At 42.7% G+C, this 18641-nt stretch overlaps 1 protein-coding gene across 2 annotated transcripts; it reads right to left on the minus strand.

Annotated features, from left to right (window-relative positions):
* Positions 1–1039: 1039 nt before the first annotated feature.
* On the minus strand, positions 1040–17578 carry ssbp3b (single stranded DNA binding protein 3b). Of its 2 annotated transcripts, XM_008283912.1 has the most exons (18): positions 17415–17578; positions 16622–16694; positions 16419–16480; positions 16253–16337; positions 7290–7379; positions 6030–6104; positions 5744–5806; positions 5589–5652; positions 5410–5483; positions 5170–5234; positions 5025–5073; positions 4721–4756; positions 4541–4595; positions 4386–4450; positions 3183–3261; positions 2996–3024; positions 2805–2906; positions 1040–2568 (listed from the first exon to the last, which is right to left on the minus strand). In XM_008283912.1, exons 1-18 carry the CDS (start codon positions 17468–17470, stop codon positions 2539–2541), a joined length of 1152 nt encoding a protein of 383 aa, XP_008282134.1. In that variant the 5' UTR covers positions 17471–17578; the 3' UTR covers positions 1040–2538. The 2 variants fall into 2 exon arrangements, with proteins under 2 accessions (XP_008282134.1, XP_008282136.1); XM_008283914.1 differs by lacking the exon at positions 6030–6104.
* Between the last annotated feature and the right edge of the window lie 1063 nt (positions 17579–18641).

Here is an 18641-nt window from a genome sequence, read left to right on the forward strand (position 1 = left end):
GGAACCAAATCAGCACTTTAATACTTTAACTACATTTTCCTGCTAATACTTATGTACTTTCACTTAAGTAGGGTGTTTTAAATGCAGGACCTCTACTTGTAATAAAGTACTTTTACTAAAGGAGCTGAATACTTGGTAGAAAATGAGTAAATTCTTATAAATTCAGTTGTCAAGTCAGTGTCTTTGAATACTTTATATTTTTAGATGCCCACTCCGACATAGATCCAATTAGCAAACCTGTTTCATATCAGTCAGGACAAGGGCTTGAAGGTCAGCAGATTCGGTTTTGCTTTTGGCACATGGTAGGAATCTATAAGGTTACCTCACCCAAACAAACCCCATGTGTCCACCAGTGATCCCCCCTGAAGCCTCTAGGATCTATCCTGCTGTTCAGATGTCTGTGACTGTACTACCTGCCAAGTATAGATCTGTTGTCATCCAGTCAGTGAGCAGTGAATGCAGGTGCAGGAGGATATAACATACTCCCTGATAAGAATGTAGTAGATGAGGATTGCCCCTACAAATGTCTTAAGTTGTGTATTTTTCTTTTTAGATAGATAACCAAAAATCTCTAGAAAAGGTACAAACTAAACCCTAAATGCATGATTATTCTGTGTAGCACTGCTTGGACATGTGAAACGCTGCCTCTGTTTCTCAGCCTGATCTGCAGTGTTTCCTCTGTTGTGAAGTCATGCTCCAGGATTTCCTCTTGTTGACGTAGTGGCTGTGGACTACAGCTCCCCCTGGCTTCACTGCAGGAACTAATGAGTGAATCCTTCAGCGGTGTGGTGAGGCCTTTCCAACCTGCCTGCTACGGCTTTGTGTGCGAGATGTTGCTGCTGGAGTCATATCAGCCAGAGGAAATAAAACTGGTTTGCTGTGTACTTTAAGTCCCAGATGGATCAATGTGGAATTACAGCATCATTCCTCATATATGTGTAGTTTAAGCGTTCATCTGACTTTACTCACCAGCTTGAATGACTCTCATGTAATATTAAAACTACATTCGGTCAAAATAAAAACAGGCCACACAGCGAGATAAGTTATTGTAAAATTATATTAACAAGCAATCTTTCCTCAATTTGAAATAAAAAAATATCAGCAAATAAAGGCAACATAGGACAGATGTGTATAATGCGTAATGTTCACAGGAAAAAATAAAAATAAAAGAAAAAAAAAAATGAAACCAAAAAAAAAACAAAAATAAATTCTCATCACATTTACAAGACTGCTGCTAAGTATATAATGATGCCTACTAGAATCAGTTTAGAAAGCTTTGACTAACTCTGAATAACTGGGGCAATATACGTAGTCAAAGTTTGTATCAAAATATAAAAAATATGTGGGCGGGCAGGAGAGAGAGGGGAGGCGGGGGGAGCAGGGCCAAAGGGGGACGACCAATGACTCGGGAGGGAAGTATGAACAACCAATATGCATGAGAGATTAAAACGGGGCGACGCATCCCGCGGCCGTTTCATCGGGAAAAACCAACCAAATTGGAAAGAACACAGAAGGCTACGACGATGATGAGCACAGAGTGTTAAGCACAGGCAGGTAAAGAGATATACACCACATCTTAAAGCAGGTGTCCACATAGAGAAGAGCAGCACTAGGTAGTATGTTGTACACAGATTCTCAGCACTCATGCACTCACTTCTTATGCCGAAGTCTGGTTTGTTTCCCCCCCTCCCCGACAGCGCGCAACAGCTGCTCGGATCAAAACAGCTGAGAGTGCAGAGCGGCACAGCTGTCAACAACAAGAGACTGGATTCGATCAAATGGGATCAATATGACATTGCAAGAACCGTCGGAGGTCGTCACAATAAAAAGCCATATTACTTTCACATCTTTTCCCCCCCCTTGAAAAATCTCTTTAAATAGAAGGGTGGGCGTCGGGAAGAATGGTACATTAGTCGTAAAGGTGGCCACAGAGTAAAAGGCAAATTCTGAGTCCTACGTCGACTGACTTTCGTGACACAGTATGCATGGCGATGAGTAAAATGACAAAAGACAAAGACTTTCCAAGCTCACAATGCATATGCACACTCTCCAGTGTTTTTTAAGTGACAGAAGCGGATATTTCCTGCGCGTCTTGCACCACAAAGCAATCATTAAAAAGTACAAGAGGTAAACTTCAACCATTTTTTTTTTCTCTCTTCTCGCTCTAGGGCTGAGGAGGTTGAGGGGGGGCTGAGAGGGATCAAGGGAGGAGGGAGGTTCTGCAAAGAACATAAAACGTGTCATGTATGCATTTCAGTAGCTGGTTTCGTCACACTTGGGGCTGTGATAAAATGGAGAAATTGTCCTTCATTTTTTTTTTTTTTTTTCTCAGCAAGGAGCAGTAGTCGCCAGCCGTTTTTTTTTTTTTTTTCTTTTTTTCTTTTTTTTGAGTTTTCTCCAATCAGCATTCTGGCATTAGTGTGGAACCAAAATGGCGCCTGTCCCTGATTCGGTGCTGATGTGTTTTGGCCATGTCCTATAGTGAGTTCAGATCCTCGGAATGATGGCAAATAATGTCGGGCGGGTTGAAGGGGAGGGTCACACGCTCATCGTCATGGTTGGAGAGTACTACGGAAGCACAAAGAAGAGGAGAAGATTAAAGTTCACATCCACACCTTTTTCCACACCAGCTGCTCCTTGGTCAAACAGCCGGCCCGCTTCCCCCCCACATTGCTACCGTAGCCGGCGATGCTAATATGCTGTGACTGTGGTTTTACTTTGCGGTCGACTACCTCTGGATTCATCACAGTTCTGTTACAGTCGCCGTGGCGTTAGCTGAGCAGAGAGGAGAAGGGAGGACTCACGTTCTCGTTCTGAAAGGAGTGGAGGAAAGGCCCACTCAGCTCGCCGTCATCCCTCGGGGTCCCAGGAGGATTGCTAATGCCACTTAAATTGTTTGGGGAATTCTGGAAACATGAAACGCAGAGTGTTTTCTTTCAAATGTTTCACTTTATCTTGGATAAAGCTCTAAATGCAAAGACACTTAGCAATTTACCTTGTTCATTCCATCCATATCACCAGAGCCTGCCAACGACATAAACAATGTTTGTACTCCGTGACGAACACAAACCTATTTTTATCCAGCAACAGCCAAGTGCAATATGTGTGAAGCCTTTAATGTCCGTTTCTGTTTTAACTTCTGTGTTGTGTTAGATGACTGTATTGCGTGTGGGTAGTGTTACCTAGTGATCCATTCATGTGGTGTGGTTCCATCCCAGCCATGGCTCCCAGGGGCCCATCAGAGCCAGGGCCCATAGGGAACTAAACAGGAAAAAAAGTCACATGACCTCATTTATCACAGCTCTGGAGCACGGTTTGTGTAGCATAACATTAAAGACCACAAAACTGAAAGTACAAGTTCCCTGTAATCCAGTTAATGAACAGTACGTCTATTGATTCCTGCTATTATAAAACTTAGACGCTCTGTCTTCTGAAAATTCTAGTTTTGGTCATTTTAGTTCCAAGAGTGGGACTGAAACCGAAGCTTCCCGTATCAAACGACACAAACAGACTCCAGTAAAACAAGTGCATTTGTAAAAAAAAAAACCTTTTCTGTACATCCCCAGGTGAACAGTGCAACCAAGAAACAGAGCTTTAGGAAAGAGAGAATTACTACTTTTGTGTGTTTGAATTTGTTTTCAGGCAGTTAAACTCAATCTATGCAACAGGGAGTAAAATTTCCTGCATGAACAATTTCCTAAGCCACATAAAAAATCACATTAGCTTCTTTGAGGTTGTTTGTAAAAAGAAAGCGCCTCGTGTTTTCTGTGGTAGCGTTCTTCCCTAAGCAATACCATGAAGGGGCTCATGGTAATGCATGCACTGATCAGTTTTACGCCCATTAGACGGCGGTTTATTATTCAATAAGCATTCTGGTGGTAAATAAACACAAAGCTGAATTTGTGTCTGATCTCACCAAGTTCTGTAACTCTATCATGTGGCTGACACCGGGGCATCTAGACATTTAAATCATTTTGTTAGAAATAATTTTAAAAAAAGGGCAAAGGAGCGTATTGAGAAGGTATTGACTTGAAGAAGTCAGTTCTTTGGTTACTCACAGAAGCTTTTCATAGCAGTAAGTGGAGCTCACAACGCACCGTTCACCACAACCACTTAACCACTTTTTGACTAAGTGAACCACATTTAACTCACGGGTCTGACCCTGATTTGAAGGTGCATCATTAATACAGGTTGCTTGAAACAGAACCACACTGATGTTGTGTTGTGGGAGCTTGGTACACAGCAATTAAGTAATTAACATTATAGAAAGTGCTCCATCTTCAACTTTATGTTATCTGCAGAAATAGCACTTCTGCTTAACTCAATCATTGCATCATCCGTCGCTGAAAGCAGCAGCACGGAGAGAAAAATGAAGTCATACTCACATTATTTCGGTTGCCGGGTCCAGTGTTTATCATGGTGTATAAATTGTCACCAGAGTTGTTTGAGTCTGGAAAAAGTGCAAACATACATTTAATTAATTCTGGACAATGAATGAAAAAGGCCGACTTATTACAGCTTAGGTCAGGGGAGCACTAACCTGCAGGGCTGGGCATGATGGGAGTTCCTGGTGGACCTCCGCCTCCGGATGCCCCCTTTGAAGAAGCAGTCACAAAATGAAGACATGTTAGAAGTGTACACACAAAAACGATGATGTTTTTTTTTATTTTTTTCCTAAGCTGAAATTTGTGAAAGTTAAGACATCTGGATTTGTTCTCACCCCGTATGCGCCAGGAGAAGGTGATGAGTAAGGCATCTGAAACCAAAGACACAAACATTACAGACCAGAAATGGGATCGCAAAACCTTTCTACACCTCAAACTGTCATCATTCATCATTTGATCACCCTAATACCATTATGGCAGTCTGTCCAGCTGACTGTGGAAACCGTGACACATAATACTACAATTACATCCCAGTCTAGAACCGTGGAACACAGCAGACCTCTGCAGCTCTTAGAGGAGACCTGGCTGCAACCTGAACCAGCATTTCTCTGCCCTGTTTTTTTGTGCTTTAGTACTCACAGAGTTGGCATTGTTGGGATTGGGCCATGGCCGACCTGTCCCTGGGCCCCTGGATAGTAAGAAAAATGGAAACCTCGGTTAGATGTTATATTTAGGTTGAGATACATGTAAAAGAAATATATGTGTAAATGAAAAGAAGGCTCACATGTTCACCCCTGGCATACCAGGACCCATGGTGTTGTGTGGAGGCCTCATCCCACCACCAAAGTTCTGAGAAGACAACCAAAAATTTAAAAAGTGATTTCAAAGACTGCAGAGTAAAAAAGGAAAATTCTGAAAACTATTAAAGCTATCAAAATTCATTTGGTGTCCCCAAATAAGACCTCCTGATCTAAAGAATCGGGAATCTAGCAGCGATTAGTTCAGTATCAGTGAAGCAGCCCACCTGAGGACCAGGCCCCATCGGCCCCATGCCTCGAGGGCCGCTCATTCTCTGCATTGGCCCCAAGTTAGGATGGCCTGGAGGGATGAAGACAGTGTATGAAAAGAGAAAAGTCAGTCAATAATTGGTGTAACGTGTGACTTTCAGATGTAGTTAAAGTGATTTTCAGCACTGAAACACACCTTGTGGTCGTGTGGGATCCATGTTGGGCAGCATGGGATGAGGACCCGGTCCTCCACCTGGTGGCTACAGGCGATAAAACACAAACATCCAATGAAACTGCAGTTCTAAACTAGATTCTGTGTATTCTGTATTTCTAGTCTGTGTTCAGCTCTACCTGGTTGGCCATCCTTATCGGGGGACCTCTGGGGCCTCCAGCAAACCGAGGCGACATGAAGGACTACAACATAAACACAGTTGCTCCATGAAATTTCAATAAAGGTACAACACACTGCAGCACTTTTCTCAGTTCCATGTTGTGCGAATATTCAAAGCAGCATAAAGCAGAGACGAATGCCAAAGCATGAAGCATCAGCACTGAGAACCAGAGTTCCCAAATGATTGCAGATAGCAAACTAGAGAGAAAGAGACAGACAGACAGAGAGAGAGAGAGACAGTGTTACCTGACTGTGAGGTCCCATCATACTGTTAGGGGGAGGAGGCTGAGGGTGAGGAGAGCCCTGGGGACCAGGAGGACCCTGTGGCATCACACAAAATGAAGAGGCAAGGAGGAGGAGGAGGATAGAGGAGGGACAGAGGGGAGGATGAGATCGAGAGAGAAGGAGGGAGCAAGAAGTGACAAAAGAGGGGCAGAGAGAGAAGCAGGGTTACTGCAGGGCAGAGGAGGAGGCAGTCGGAGAGCAAGAACCAAAGTGTGGCGCAAAAAATGTAAAAATGTACAAAAATATGACAGATCATTTTCCATGTACCAGACAGTAAAAGAGTGAGACTGAGCGGAGAAGAATAAGCAAATGACAGCCTTGAATGAGAGAAAAGAGACAGAGAGACGGAGAGGATGTGTGCTCTTTTGCCTGTCAGTCAAGACATTAAGAAGCCTGCTGCATGCAGCATGTTATCAGTGCTAATTTCCCTGAATTAACAGCATCAATTAAGCTCTATGCAATTAGCTTTATAACAACACCAAACACCAGCACTGTGTCGCTAATGTTGCTGATCTGACAGAGAGAGAGAGGGGTCTAATTGAGCCTCCTCCAATAGCTTCTGGTATGGAAAGTATGAGTGTGTGCGAGTATAAATGTCAAAATATCTTTTCTGATATTAACATGATTAGACAATGAGTCACGGCGTTGTGGCTTCTGCTTCATAATAAACTGGCGGATTTGTGGTGAATATTTTGGTCTGGTGGAGGCACAACAACACTACAATTTTATGTCATTTGTAACGAGTCTGTTCCACACAGTTTCCTGCGAAGAGTTTATCATCATGAGGTATTGATTTACAGTAGGTGCTGCACCTTTCGATTTCTCCATTAGGGAAAATGGCCAGGCCACGCCTGCCTGTTTACAGCACAGGAGGGGCTCCGGCAGACACAATGTCTATGATGTTTACTACAAGTTCACTGAGCAGAGCAGAGCACAACACAGACAACAACAATACAGACACCAATGTCAAGACCCACACCTCCAGAACACGCAAAACCCTCCCAGCATCATCACAAACTAAAGCCTGCAGCAGTGCAGGTAGTTAAATGTTACACTGGTCAATTTATGAATCCCCAGGAAATTAGTTTATTAAATTTGATATGATAATGAGATAATTGTTGACATGACTCGTCATGTGAAAATTATAAATGTCAGGTAGAGTTAATTTAAGAGCAGAATCTTCACAAAAACAGACAATTATTAGTGCAGTTATGGACTGACCTGGAAAAAGCCAGGCGGCATTGGCCCTCCTGGCATGCCCTCACCAGGGGGCATCCCTCCCATCACAGGGCTGGGGGCTGCTGCTGCACTCTGAGAGAGAAGAAAAGGCAAAAGAGCAGCGTTATAACCTCGTACTGTGCTGCACAACATAAACTGACTGCTAATACTTTCAGTCTCTTTCATTACACAAACATATATGCAAGGAACAGGAAGTAAATCTTGTTAGACATTTACTTACAACAAGAAAAGCACACACGAGGAATCCGACACTCTTTAAAACAACCACAGTGACTTAAACTAAGCCTGTGTTAGCTGTCAATCAGAACGGGTTAATGTGTGCTACATGATCTGGTTTCATGACCCGTGTCCAGACCCGTGAATAAAATTCGATGTATTTGCTGTTTAAACATCATTTACACGACTGAAACGCCCCCTTCTGAGACCCCCACGAGGCATTAATGTGGTCCTTATTGAAGTCTGAGCCCTGCTGATCCAGGATCCAGTGGATCAGATAAGTATCACTTGGATGCACTGAGTCAGTGGCTCCAAAGTGCTGCTGCACAGCAGGGGCTAGCTGGGCAGATTTCCTGCTCAAACCGCAGCCCTAATTCACTAATGTGCCATTTGCTTCGGTCACACGCTCCTAATTGACTCAGTTTTTCTTCCCTGTAGCCGAAGCAATCTGAGATGAGCTAATGTCTTCAGAGCTGTGGGGTGTTAGCTTCCAAACAACAGCTACAGAAAGAGAGAAGCGGCTTTCCTCCCATTTGTTGCCAACAGGACTGAACGTTCACACTGTTGTGTACGTGAAGGCAAACGATAATCACTACAAGAATAAATGCATCTGCATCCACACTCGCACACAGCTCCAGAGCCCCACTGCTCCAGACATCGCTGGTCAATAGCCGACACACTCCCTTTTATCGACTGCACCTTCCCTAATTATATCTGCTCAGGCTGCCACTGCAGGGCCACTGTGAAATACCTCAGCGGGGAGAGAAGTGAGGCCACAGGGAATGGTCACGTCTCATCAGGCCCCTCCACACCACCAGGACACAGGCGGCATAAAACCAACTTCTTTACTGGGCGGTGTCATAGAATGGTGTCGAAAACTCAGCTGGGTGCAAAGACTGAGAATTCACTGAGCATGCCGAGCATCTGGGGTTTTCTTAACCGGTCCATTGCTGCAGAAATCTAAGTATAGAACTGTTCTCAGTAGTTCTTCAGACTACAGAAATGCAAACCTTGACCAGTTACTCTCAGAATTTGTACAACAACCTTAAGCTCAACCCTAAAAAACATCAGTCGGCTGCACACATGATTACTAACTAAGATTCAGGGTTAACTCCACAGTTTACCATTATTACTACACCGCTTCTTGCCTTCATAGCGCCTAATTTCTTTGTGGCACAGATTCTACAAGGTGCTCGACTATTTCCTCCTTGATTTGTGGCAACACTCAGTTACAGCAGATTTGTAGGAAGCACCTTTACGATGCCCAATAATATGATGTTGTAGAGACCCTGTGAGTACAGCGAACTCCCCGTCACGTCTAAGAAACCACTCTGTGATGATATAAGCTTTGCGACATGCTGTCCTGCTGAAAGGAGCCATTAGAAGATGGGTACACTGTGGTCATAAAGGGACGGACACGGTCAGCAACAACACCGAGGCGGGCTCTGCTTAAACGCTACTGAGGGGCCCAAAGTGTGGCCAGAAAACATCCCCCGAACTGTTACAGCATCAGCAGCCTGAACCGTCTGGGTGGATCCGTGTTTTCATGTTGTTCATGCCAGATTCTGACATCTAAAAATGTGATCCCGCTAACCTGCTTACAAACGAGTTCGTGCAGTAATGTCGGTCTGAGATGCTGTTCACCAAAAGGACAAGAGGCACAGTGCTCTCTCAGGGATGACAGTTTGCACTTCTCTCTTACATTTCACCTCCTGAAGTGTCCAAAGTAAACATCAGGATTTTATTTTGGTAGAACAGACTCTACGGTCATTTATGCTGACAAGACAAATGTTTCTACCCTTTATTTCAGACTGAGTGGCCATTTAAAAACTCAAATACGGAGCATTATGGGGATGCTGTGAAAGTATTATTTAAAGGAATGGAACAACAAAATAAATCACTGTGAATCCAAGGTGTCAGAATCACATTTTCTCCCGCCAGAGCTTCAAGTAAGATTTATTGGTTCATCAAGGATACATTTATTCATTAGGCGTCTTACCTCTATGCTTGACATGAGGAAATATTCATGCTGATCATATGACTTTTAATCCAGCATATACAGACACTACAGCATCCTCATGACTGTAGGTGATCACATGATTGCTGCTGTTTGTATGAATTGCTTTTTGTCAACAATACAGGTGAGAGAGTTAACAGGTGATGCAAAAAGAGGAATCAATATCTTCATAATTTAAGATACAGAACTATTATATAGCATGTCTGGCATCTGTGAAAATATTATATCTGACCAAGACATTTAAAAGGCCACCCAAGGAGAATGTGAAAACTATAAAATCTGCACGTTCTTTACATGAAGTTATCAGTTCATTCTTTTCAGCATTTGTCTGACCATACTGTAAACAAAACCACTGCTGCATTGAGAAAACATAACAGAACCAGGCCTTGTTCGCATACATGCAAATTTACAAAACAGAGCTTTTCCTGTGCTTTTTCACCTTTAATCCACAAGCAAATCCAGTTTCACTAAAAATAGACTTTTCAGAAAACTACTTCCAGGGTGAAGATTTTTAGAAGCTCAGTTTGCAGTGTTGATGTGCAGAGTTTATATCTTCGATGTGTGCACTATATCGAGGAACAGACACAAACGATTAGACCCGTCCTCGATTCTTCGTTTTTGTAGCCTACCAGAAGCAGTCATAGCTTTTTCTTTTTCAGGCGTCTGATTGACCAACATGGCTTGAGGGTTAGTGTTACATCACCGGCTGGTGGATTGACATGCTCTTGACGGCTCCTCAGTTGTGTTTTTTTTGCACTTTCATGTGGACAGAGATGTGTTTAAAACTGTGCTCATGTGTACAGGAACTCTATGATAGTTTCTCTATGAGAACGATTTTAAAGCACACTGTGCACCTGAGGACAAAGCCTTATAGCATACGTAAAACACAACCTGTTCTGCAAGATCTCGAACTGCTCAGACAAGTCATCTATATGCAAGTCAAACAACGATGATTTTTGACTTGGAATGAGCAATTATTCTATGTAACCTGACAGGTGCACCAACAAGCAGAGACTCTGGGTCAGTATGTCCTAAAAGCACATGAACATAGTCGAACTATTGGTTATATTAACTGGAAGGGCTTCCTTCAATAGAAGCAAAGAACTGTATTGGTGCCACGCTTGCAGATTTTAACCCTTCCCACCCTGGAGGCCCCTGCCCTGGGACCAGACTGTTATTAAAACGTAACCCATTTTTAGAAGGCTTCCAGGTGCGTCACACTCAGTGAGGAGACCGCCTGCTACTACTATGATTAAAATGGACGCAGCATTGTTGAGCTTTATTTCTGTTGCATGGACGAGCTGCACAGGAGAATGTCTAGAACAGGTTTAGTAACATCAGTATTTCCTGACTCACTTTTATACGGTTGTTATTCTTAATTTTACAGCAGTGACTGGTTAGACGCAAGAACTTTTGCAGGAGTTTCAGTTTGGACACACGGAGACTTGCTGCTTTTAAAACTCTCCAAGTGTCTCTGGTCCCTTCAAACGAAGGCTGATCATTTTTGCCTCACAGCTCTTACTGACTGAATTTGGACATTTCAAAAGGGTTAAAGTCAAATTGACCATCTTTTGTAAAATTTTAACCTGCCCATCAAAAGTAAGCTACAAAACACATTAAGAAGCTTACTGGCTAAAGATACACACTCTTTATTATCACTACTATTTTACTGTTCAATGCTATGTGCTGTATTGTGGTTTATTACAGGAACTGGCGGCACTGAGATCGCCCAGAGACAATTCCGCAAACTAGGAAGCCAATAAAAGAAGTTAGTAGAAGAGGAACAAATTTTGTTTAGCTTGTTTAGACTCAAGCATTGTGGTCAGTTCTCTTTGTCTTATTTTATAGTTTTCTTAAAACATTGCATGCTTCATTAGACATCAATTAAAGCAACCACTTTTTGTAAACTTTTTTTTTTTTTGAGGGACATTTCAGTCATTGGGTAATGCTGCTATTTATATTTCTGACCTCTATTCAAAACTCAGCGTAACCAGTACTGCTTCCTGCAGCTTCCTGGAACACAAACTCATCTGAGAGCGATCTAACTTCTTTAAACAAAGCAGATAATTTATTTACATTAGGATTTTGATGTCTTGAAGCTCAAAGAAATGGTTCTAAATATTATAGGCTTTACATTTATAAAATGCCTTCATATGACACCTGAAAGTGTCACAGGCATTTGCTTCTGGTTTTCATGTTTTGAAGATGGCATTTTCAGCACATGCAGAAATTTTAGTTAGAATTAAAAGTGAATTTGCCTGGGATATTTAATTAATATTTAATATTTAAAAGGCTACAGTTGATTATATTGTGCAGTACAGTACAATTGTTGTCTTTGTCCTTGCTTGCTATGAGCAGATGATGCAAGGACGGTCTAAAAAAATGTACAATCACAATACAATTAAGTGACAAATAGAGCTCCATTACAACCTCCAAACAACATGTGCCAGAGATAGAGGGTCACTGAGGAAGCTGCGTCTCTGACTTTACTTGTATAAAAGACAACATATTAATATTAATATATAAATAACACGTAACAGGTTCAGTTTAGGGTGATTGTAACATCAGTTTAACTTGTCTTGCCCATGACCTATATTCTAAAATACAAGTTGCAAAATTATTGTCAATTAGTGTATTAATTGAAACACATCTATAAAGATGTTTATGCTCATTCTGAAAGCACACAGGATATAAACTGCAATGAAGTGCGTGTTGTATTTCTACTGTAAAAAACTGGAGGCAGCTGTTACTCTGTTTATCAGAGACAAAGGGAGATCTACAGTCACGTCTTGTAGACTGGTTTACACTCATACAATCCCACTGTCTGGCCCCTCCATACTTAAACAGCAACTGCAGTTTGTTTTGTTCCTCTACACTTAAGCAGCCCATTCCTGGAATGAGGCCTGCAAAGAAATAATGAAGTAAAACAAAGCTGTATTTAAGGTATTGACTCTGTAAGCCGTAAAACACCGTCAGCGATCTGGTAGAAGAGCAGGAGCTGTTTGCCAGACTGAAAACGCTACGTGCATGGCGAGTTCACAGGCATGTTGTGTTAGATCTTTATCATGTCCCTCTAAAGCCCACAGCTGTGCTTGCTGGACTGTCCCAAAACAGCGCTGATGCTGCTTTAAAACGAGCCACGTCTCTCCACAGACTCTCTGGTACCGGAAAGGGGCAGATGTCTCAGCCTTGCCCCGGGCTATGAGGCTCTTGTCTGGGGCCTTCCTTACAACGTCCCAGGGGACCTTCTTTAAGGCCGACTACTGCCACCAACCCCCCTCGCTCATCATGAATCAGCACGTGTATATGCATGTACGAGCAATCCCGGCCAAACAAATTTTTTTTTTTTCCCCTGAATGCTTGAATAACTAAAGGTTACAAAAGGCCAAAGTGGCGGCGGATGTGCTCCTTTTACACAAACAAAGAGAGTAGGGGGAATCGGGGGGAGGAGGAGGGTGAGGATGACCAAGAGGTTGACTGGGGTAACGGTTAGAGAGGGACGCAAACAAAAAGAAGAAGAAAAAAAAAGAGAACATTTTAAAGTGGATGAAGGAGAAATGATGTAGGTGTTTGGGCTGAAGCTCGGACCACCCAACTGCTGCTCTTAACAGCCTCACTTCTTCCACTGAGAGCGACGCTCAAAAGAAACCAACCTCTATGTTTAGCTTGTAAATGTTTAACCATCAATCAACATCATAAAACCGGCTCTGGATCCCGACTGGATGCTCTGCCTCTCCAGTTACTTCCAGCAGGTCCCCTTCCTCTCGTCTCCCCAACCCCCTCCTCTTTATATTCCCTCAGCGGTGGTGGATGCTGGGCATATGCCACAGTGCCACTCCCCTTTCCCCTTTTTCTTCCAACCTGCCCCCTCAGATCCATGACAGCCATCAATCAGCCGCTGACGCCATGGCGACAGGGCCCTCGGGGAGCGTTCGTCAAGGCTCGGTTTGAATACGCCGGGGCTTTACGAGCGCTGCCGGCTAACAGGGGCGGCACTCACCTCCCCCACACCTAGACAAAAGGCTGGGGTCTGAGGACTAGCACTGTCCACACACTTGCCTGACCCCCAATAAACACAAAAGAGAGCCAACATCAGAGCGAAGGGCAACCACAAGACGTCAGGGAGAGCCGACCGCACAGAAAACTCTCCACAAAAGCAGCAGCACGCTGCCCAGACTGACGTTTCACCGTTCCCTCATTTGCTTAATGTTTTCCATGTAAAGAAAATGGCCTCAGTCAAAGCAAAGGATGCAATTTAACAGCTTGTTTTGTGCTTTTTATTCTCTCAAAACTGGTCCGTGGGCGTTTTATTCCCCAATCTAATATAACGAGAAATCACAAAAAATGAATTTCAGTCTTTGTTTAAAAAAAAGAAATAAGACATTTTTAAGACCTGCAATTCAAGATTTTCCTGTAACAGATTTGTAAAACCTGTGACACTTTCACACAACCACACAATAGAGAGAAAGACACATTCTACCTAAACAAGCAATCAATTACCGTGAAGTGGTCTAGGTGAATTGAGGCTGCTTGTCAGACAAAATGAGCTCTTCCTTTGTCTGGATGAGTTGGAATAATAAGGAATGTGGTTAGTGAAAGGGCACAGCCTCGCTGTAGCCTCTCTCCTGGCTCCCAGGTCACCTGCCGGATCAGGAGGCCTGTTACCCTGACAACCCTATCTGCCAAGAGCAGGACCAACATCTCCGTTTTAACCCTCCCCTGCCTGATGCACAAGCAACCCGCCAACAAACTGGACATCAATCATCCTGAGAGGACTCCTTTAACCTCTAATGCCTTTTCTGCGCTGATACAGCAAAACCTAAATAGTCTTTTTGCCGTTATTCACATTAGCTACACAAAATGTTTGCCTAATCTTTTCAGATGAGGCCAGAAAACATTGCTGGCTTCATCAGTTCTGTCACTCGGTCAGAGCTCGATTTTATGTTAATGTTTCTAGCGGCTTTATTCAGACATTCCCAGCTAATTTTAAAGCAATAAAACATGCAATATTAGCCATATATGTAAGCTTCGACGGTACATTATAATGCATACTGATAAACAAAAGACTAAATCTAAACTAACAGCAAGCTTATCAAATTGTCCAAATAGCTAACAGACTAGTTTATTTTTGATTCTGTCCATGTCTGACAATAATCTAACTACAACTTTAGGAACCAGCCTTTAGATTCAAGCTAAGGACGACCGCTACCTAACAGATTTAACTTAGCTTATAAATTGGCTCTGTGTGTGACGGTTCGCCTGTGTGGAGTAAAGACAGTACACAGCACGATCTGCTGTTACATCCTGAGCGATCCTGTCTCCATGCTGGGGATAACGAACGACTAACTAACGACGCTGCTGCTGTCTGACGCCGCCAATACACAATAAACTCAGAGGACAGACGACGGCAAACAGCTGGAAGCAACAAACTTCAGCAGCATTTTGTCACAACCTAGACTGCATTTATTATTAATGAGTCTCATCAATCTGACCCGTTAGTCTCTGTCCTTTATCAGAGTAAAGTTTGATTTGACATAGAAATTTCAGTTTGTGATAGATGTGAAACCGCAGAGCAAATGTGTGCCTATCTGTTAAAGCGGCGACTACGCTTCAGACTTGTGCAGACTTGAAAGTGACGCTGAAACGCTGCCGTGGTGCGACCTGGTAAGATTACCATCACGAATTTTATAGAAAAGTCAGCAGGGTGCTCATTCATGAAGCCGACACGTCGAGAAGTCTGCGTATTAATGGAAACGAGTGCATGTCTGAAAGGGGCTGAGGAGACACAAGGATGCAAACAGCAGGGGCCCACTGACAAGCAGTTCCCACTTTCTTTGATTTACATGAGGTTCTTTTTGAATGCTGACGGGAATGAAAACGCCACTATCTCCAAAATCATTATCAAGATGCAAAACGAGCCCACACTATGCAAACACGGCAGCGCTATCATGAGAGGAGAAACGCACATCCAAATGACCCACGTGTCCTGAGTGACATTTAAAGAAAAAATAAAATTCAGGACGTGAATCTGTCTCCACAGTTTCAAACCCATTAGGATTATGTCATTGGAGGTAATGTGTTCCAACATGTACTGGAGCTGCCCCACATTCGGGCAGCGGAAGATCTTTGTCAAAAACCAAGCTGTGCGTATAAATTCCCTGACACCGTGCAGAACACACAGTAGGTTCTTTTTCTTCTCCACAACCGAGGCAGGGAGCTCGGATAAGGGGGGCGCGCACTCGACAGGTCTGACTCAGGAGGACGTGCTGACATCAGCATCATTTTCCCAGAAGCCTATAAAGCTCGTTGTTGGGCGCATCATTCGACCCACCAACAGATCAAGATAACTGGCCATAAATTCAGCAGCAAGGAGGGAAAAAAAAGCATTAAAAAAAAACCTGCACTAGACTGTTAAACACGCCTACAAGATGCTGTAATAAACACCACTTACATCTCGAGAGCAATGTGTAAACAAGCAACCTTAAAAAAAAAAAAAAAAGCAGAAATCAACCAGCTTCAACCCTAATCGTGATCACTTCTCAGGTATGGTGGGAAATTTTGTCAGGACTTGAGAAAACGGCAGACATTGCGGGTACCAACGAAAAACTTCTGACTCACTGAGGTGCGTTATTTACAACACCTCCTGAGAGAAACGCCGCTGTCTTCTGTGGAAGAAGATGTGTGCAACAGTTCCCATGTAAGCACTACTCACGTAATCATGGAAGGCTTTTGCTTCGCTGGAGTGGTCACATGTCTCTCTCCTCTCCGGTGCAGCACAATACAAGTCCCAGAATACACTGTGGACAGGAGAAGTCATGAAGCAAACACAACCACACAAACAGCCCCTGCACATTACATTACAGGCGGACGAGACTCACCACCACCAGGAATGTAGGAATCCAGGGGGCTCTCCGAGTGTTATGTTTTTCTCCCATCGGATCTAGAAAAGTGGAATTTGAGTCAATTAATTACATTTTTTATTTATTCTCTCTAAGGCAGTACATGTGAATTAAAATTAAATGTTAAAAAAATAAAGGGGGTGTGCTAATATGGTTGAACTTTTACCCCAAATTCCACATACCTCTGATAAAAAGGTCTGTGCAGACTTCTGTGCTCCTATGTGCAACAAATACTCATAGACGTATAGAGCCAACCTGTGTGAGACAAACAACACATATTTTTTGGGTTTAATTGAACAAACATGGCCAAGTGGCAAAAACATAAATCGCCAAACATCAGGTTAAATCCTCCTGTACGGGAACACTGAGTGACTACAGTCGCCTACAGGCCCTCTGAACAATGGCTGCCAAATAGCCTTTGCCAAAAAAAAAAAATTAAATGGGGACTGGTAACCAAGGCAAGCCTGGTGAGGATTCACTACAATTAGAAGGTTAAACCAAAGTGCTGAAGCAGCAGTATAAATTAATGATGAGAAACATTAAAGAGCAGCAGCAGCCTGTTGTGTATTAGCTTGGTACAGTGTCTTGGTGGCACTGATGGGGCTGAAGGGAAATAAAAACGGAGCCTATCCAGAGAGCGCAACAGAGAAAACAATGTACTGTAGCGCCGCGCTGTTATTGTTTTCTCCGCTCCGAGCTCTCAGCCCGAAAAACCCGCAAAAAATACGAGCCAGCCGCCGCTTAAAACACAACCAAACTGCATTCGGAATCGCTCGGGGATGTGTAGGAAAGACAGCACGGCGGCAGAAGCACGGCTCAGAGGAGGAATGGCGAGCAGACAAGGCGGTTCATTCAATTCCATTCTCGGTAGGAGGAAATCGCCTCTTGCTAGCCCGTCCAGCGAACAACAGAGAGCGTTGAGGGAGCAACTTGCGAGGCGAAAAAATACACGATAATAAACGTTTCTGAGCTTACTTTTCTCGTGCCTGGCCGTCCGACGGCACCGGGGTGCCCTTGCCTTTGGGGAACATTGTTTTGTGTGGGAGGACGCCCGCCTTCTCTTTCTTTTTTCGCTATTTCATCTGTCAGATCATCGCGGCCGCGACCCTCTCGCACTCCAACCGCACTCCTCCTCAACCCGACAACCGAGCCTGGTCCGGGGGGAAGAGGCGGGGCCACGGCTGATTGACGGCTCCGGCAGCCAATCAGAACGCTCCGAGCTCCTTAAGGTCTGCCTCTCTGTGCTTTCACTTCACCGTTTTGACGTCGCAGCTGCGATATCAGCGAGCCTGGTTTAATGAACAAATTAATAGTTACCGTGTTCATTGTTTGCTTAAATTGATTCAATGTAAACGAGCTGTTGTGGCACAGTGTTTTCTGCATCAGAATCAGCTTAATTGACCAATTATGTGTACAAATACAGGAAATTTGACTAATTTTTCTTTGCCCCAAAGTGTTTACACAATAAAACGCACATGCATTTAAATTAAGGCAGCTGGAAGAGAAACAAGTGTTCAGCTACTTTGTGCAGCTGTATATGTAGAAGGGCGTATCCAAAGTTAACTACATTTGTTATAAAAGGTGCAGATAATATATTCAAAAAACATAAGAATTTTATTTTTAAAATTATTTGTGAAAAGTACTGGTATTATTCAAATTTGCCTTACGTCATCCTCTTCTTATATAAATGTTTTTTTTTTTTATTATTTAAATAAATTCTTTTAAAGCATTATACATGTCCATTTGTATTTTATTTTACTGATTGTACTCATTTTTAAACCAGTAGTTTTGACAGTTTCTTGTGAGTTGCCTGTGATAAAAATAATAAAAAATCCTTCTTAATTAGCAAACAAATCAATAAACATTTTCTCAAGCCTGAATACGTTGTATTTTGAAAATTGTTCCTCAGGGGGAAAAAAAATCATTAAAGAAATTAAAATGGGCATTTATGCTGAATCAATTTTTCTCCCCCTCTTTTTCAACAAATGAACTGGAAGTTAAAGGAATAATTTTAAGTTTTATTCTATTCTATTTTTAATTCTTTATTTTAATAGATGTAGGTATTTTAATAGGTGTATTCAAACAATATATTGTGAAATATTTTCCGTAATTATCAGCAATAAATTGTAAAAAAGAAAAAATAGAGTTTTGCCACATCAGAACTAAAACAAAAATAATAATAAGCCAATTTTTTTAAATTTT

Source organism: Stegastes partitus, unplaced genomic scaffold, assembly GCF_000690725.1.
Source record: "Stegastes partitus isolate 25-593 unplaced genomic scaffold, Stegastes_partitus-1.0.2 Scaffold332, whole genome shotgun sequence".
In the NCBI taxonomy this organism is placed as follows: Eukaryota; Metazoa; Chordata; class Actinopteri; family Pomacentridae; genus Stegastes; species Stegastes partitus.

Excerpts from the sequence above, each read along its gene's own strand:
- ssbp3b (XM_008283912.1), bottom strand. The coding sequence starts at position 17,470 with ATGTTCCCCAAAGGCAAGGGCACCCCGGTGCCGTCGGACGGCCAGGCA. Across the intron at positions 2,907-2,995 it reads ATATGGATGGAATGAACAAG|AATTCCCCAAACAATTTAAG; the intron begins GTAAATTGCTAA and ends TCATGTTTCCAG. Across the intron at positions 2,569-2,804 it reads ACTCCTTTCAGAACGAGAAC|TACTCTCCAACCATGACGAT; the intron begins GTGAGTCCTCCC and ends GTGCTTCCGTAG.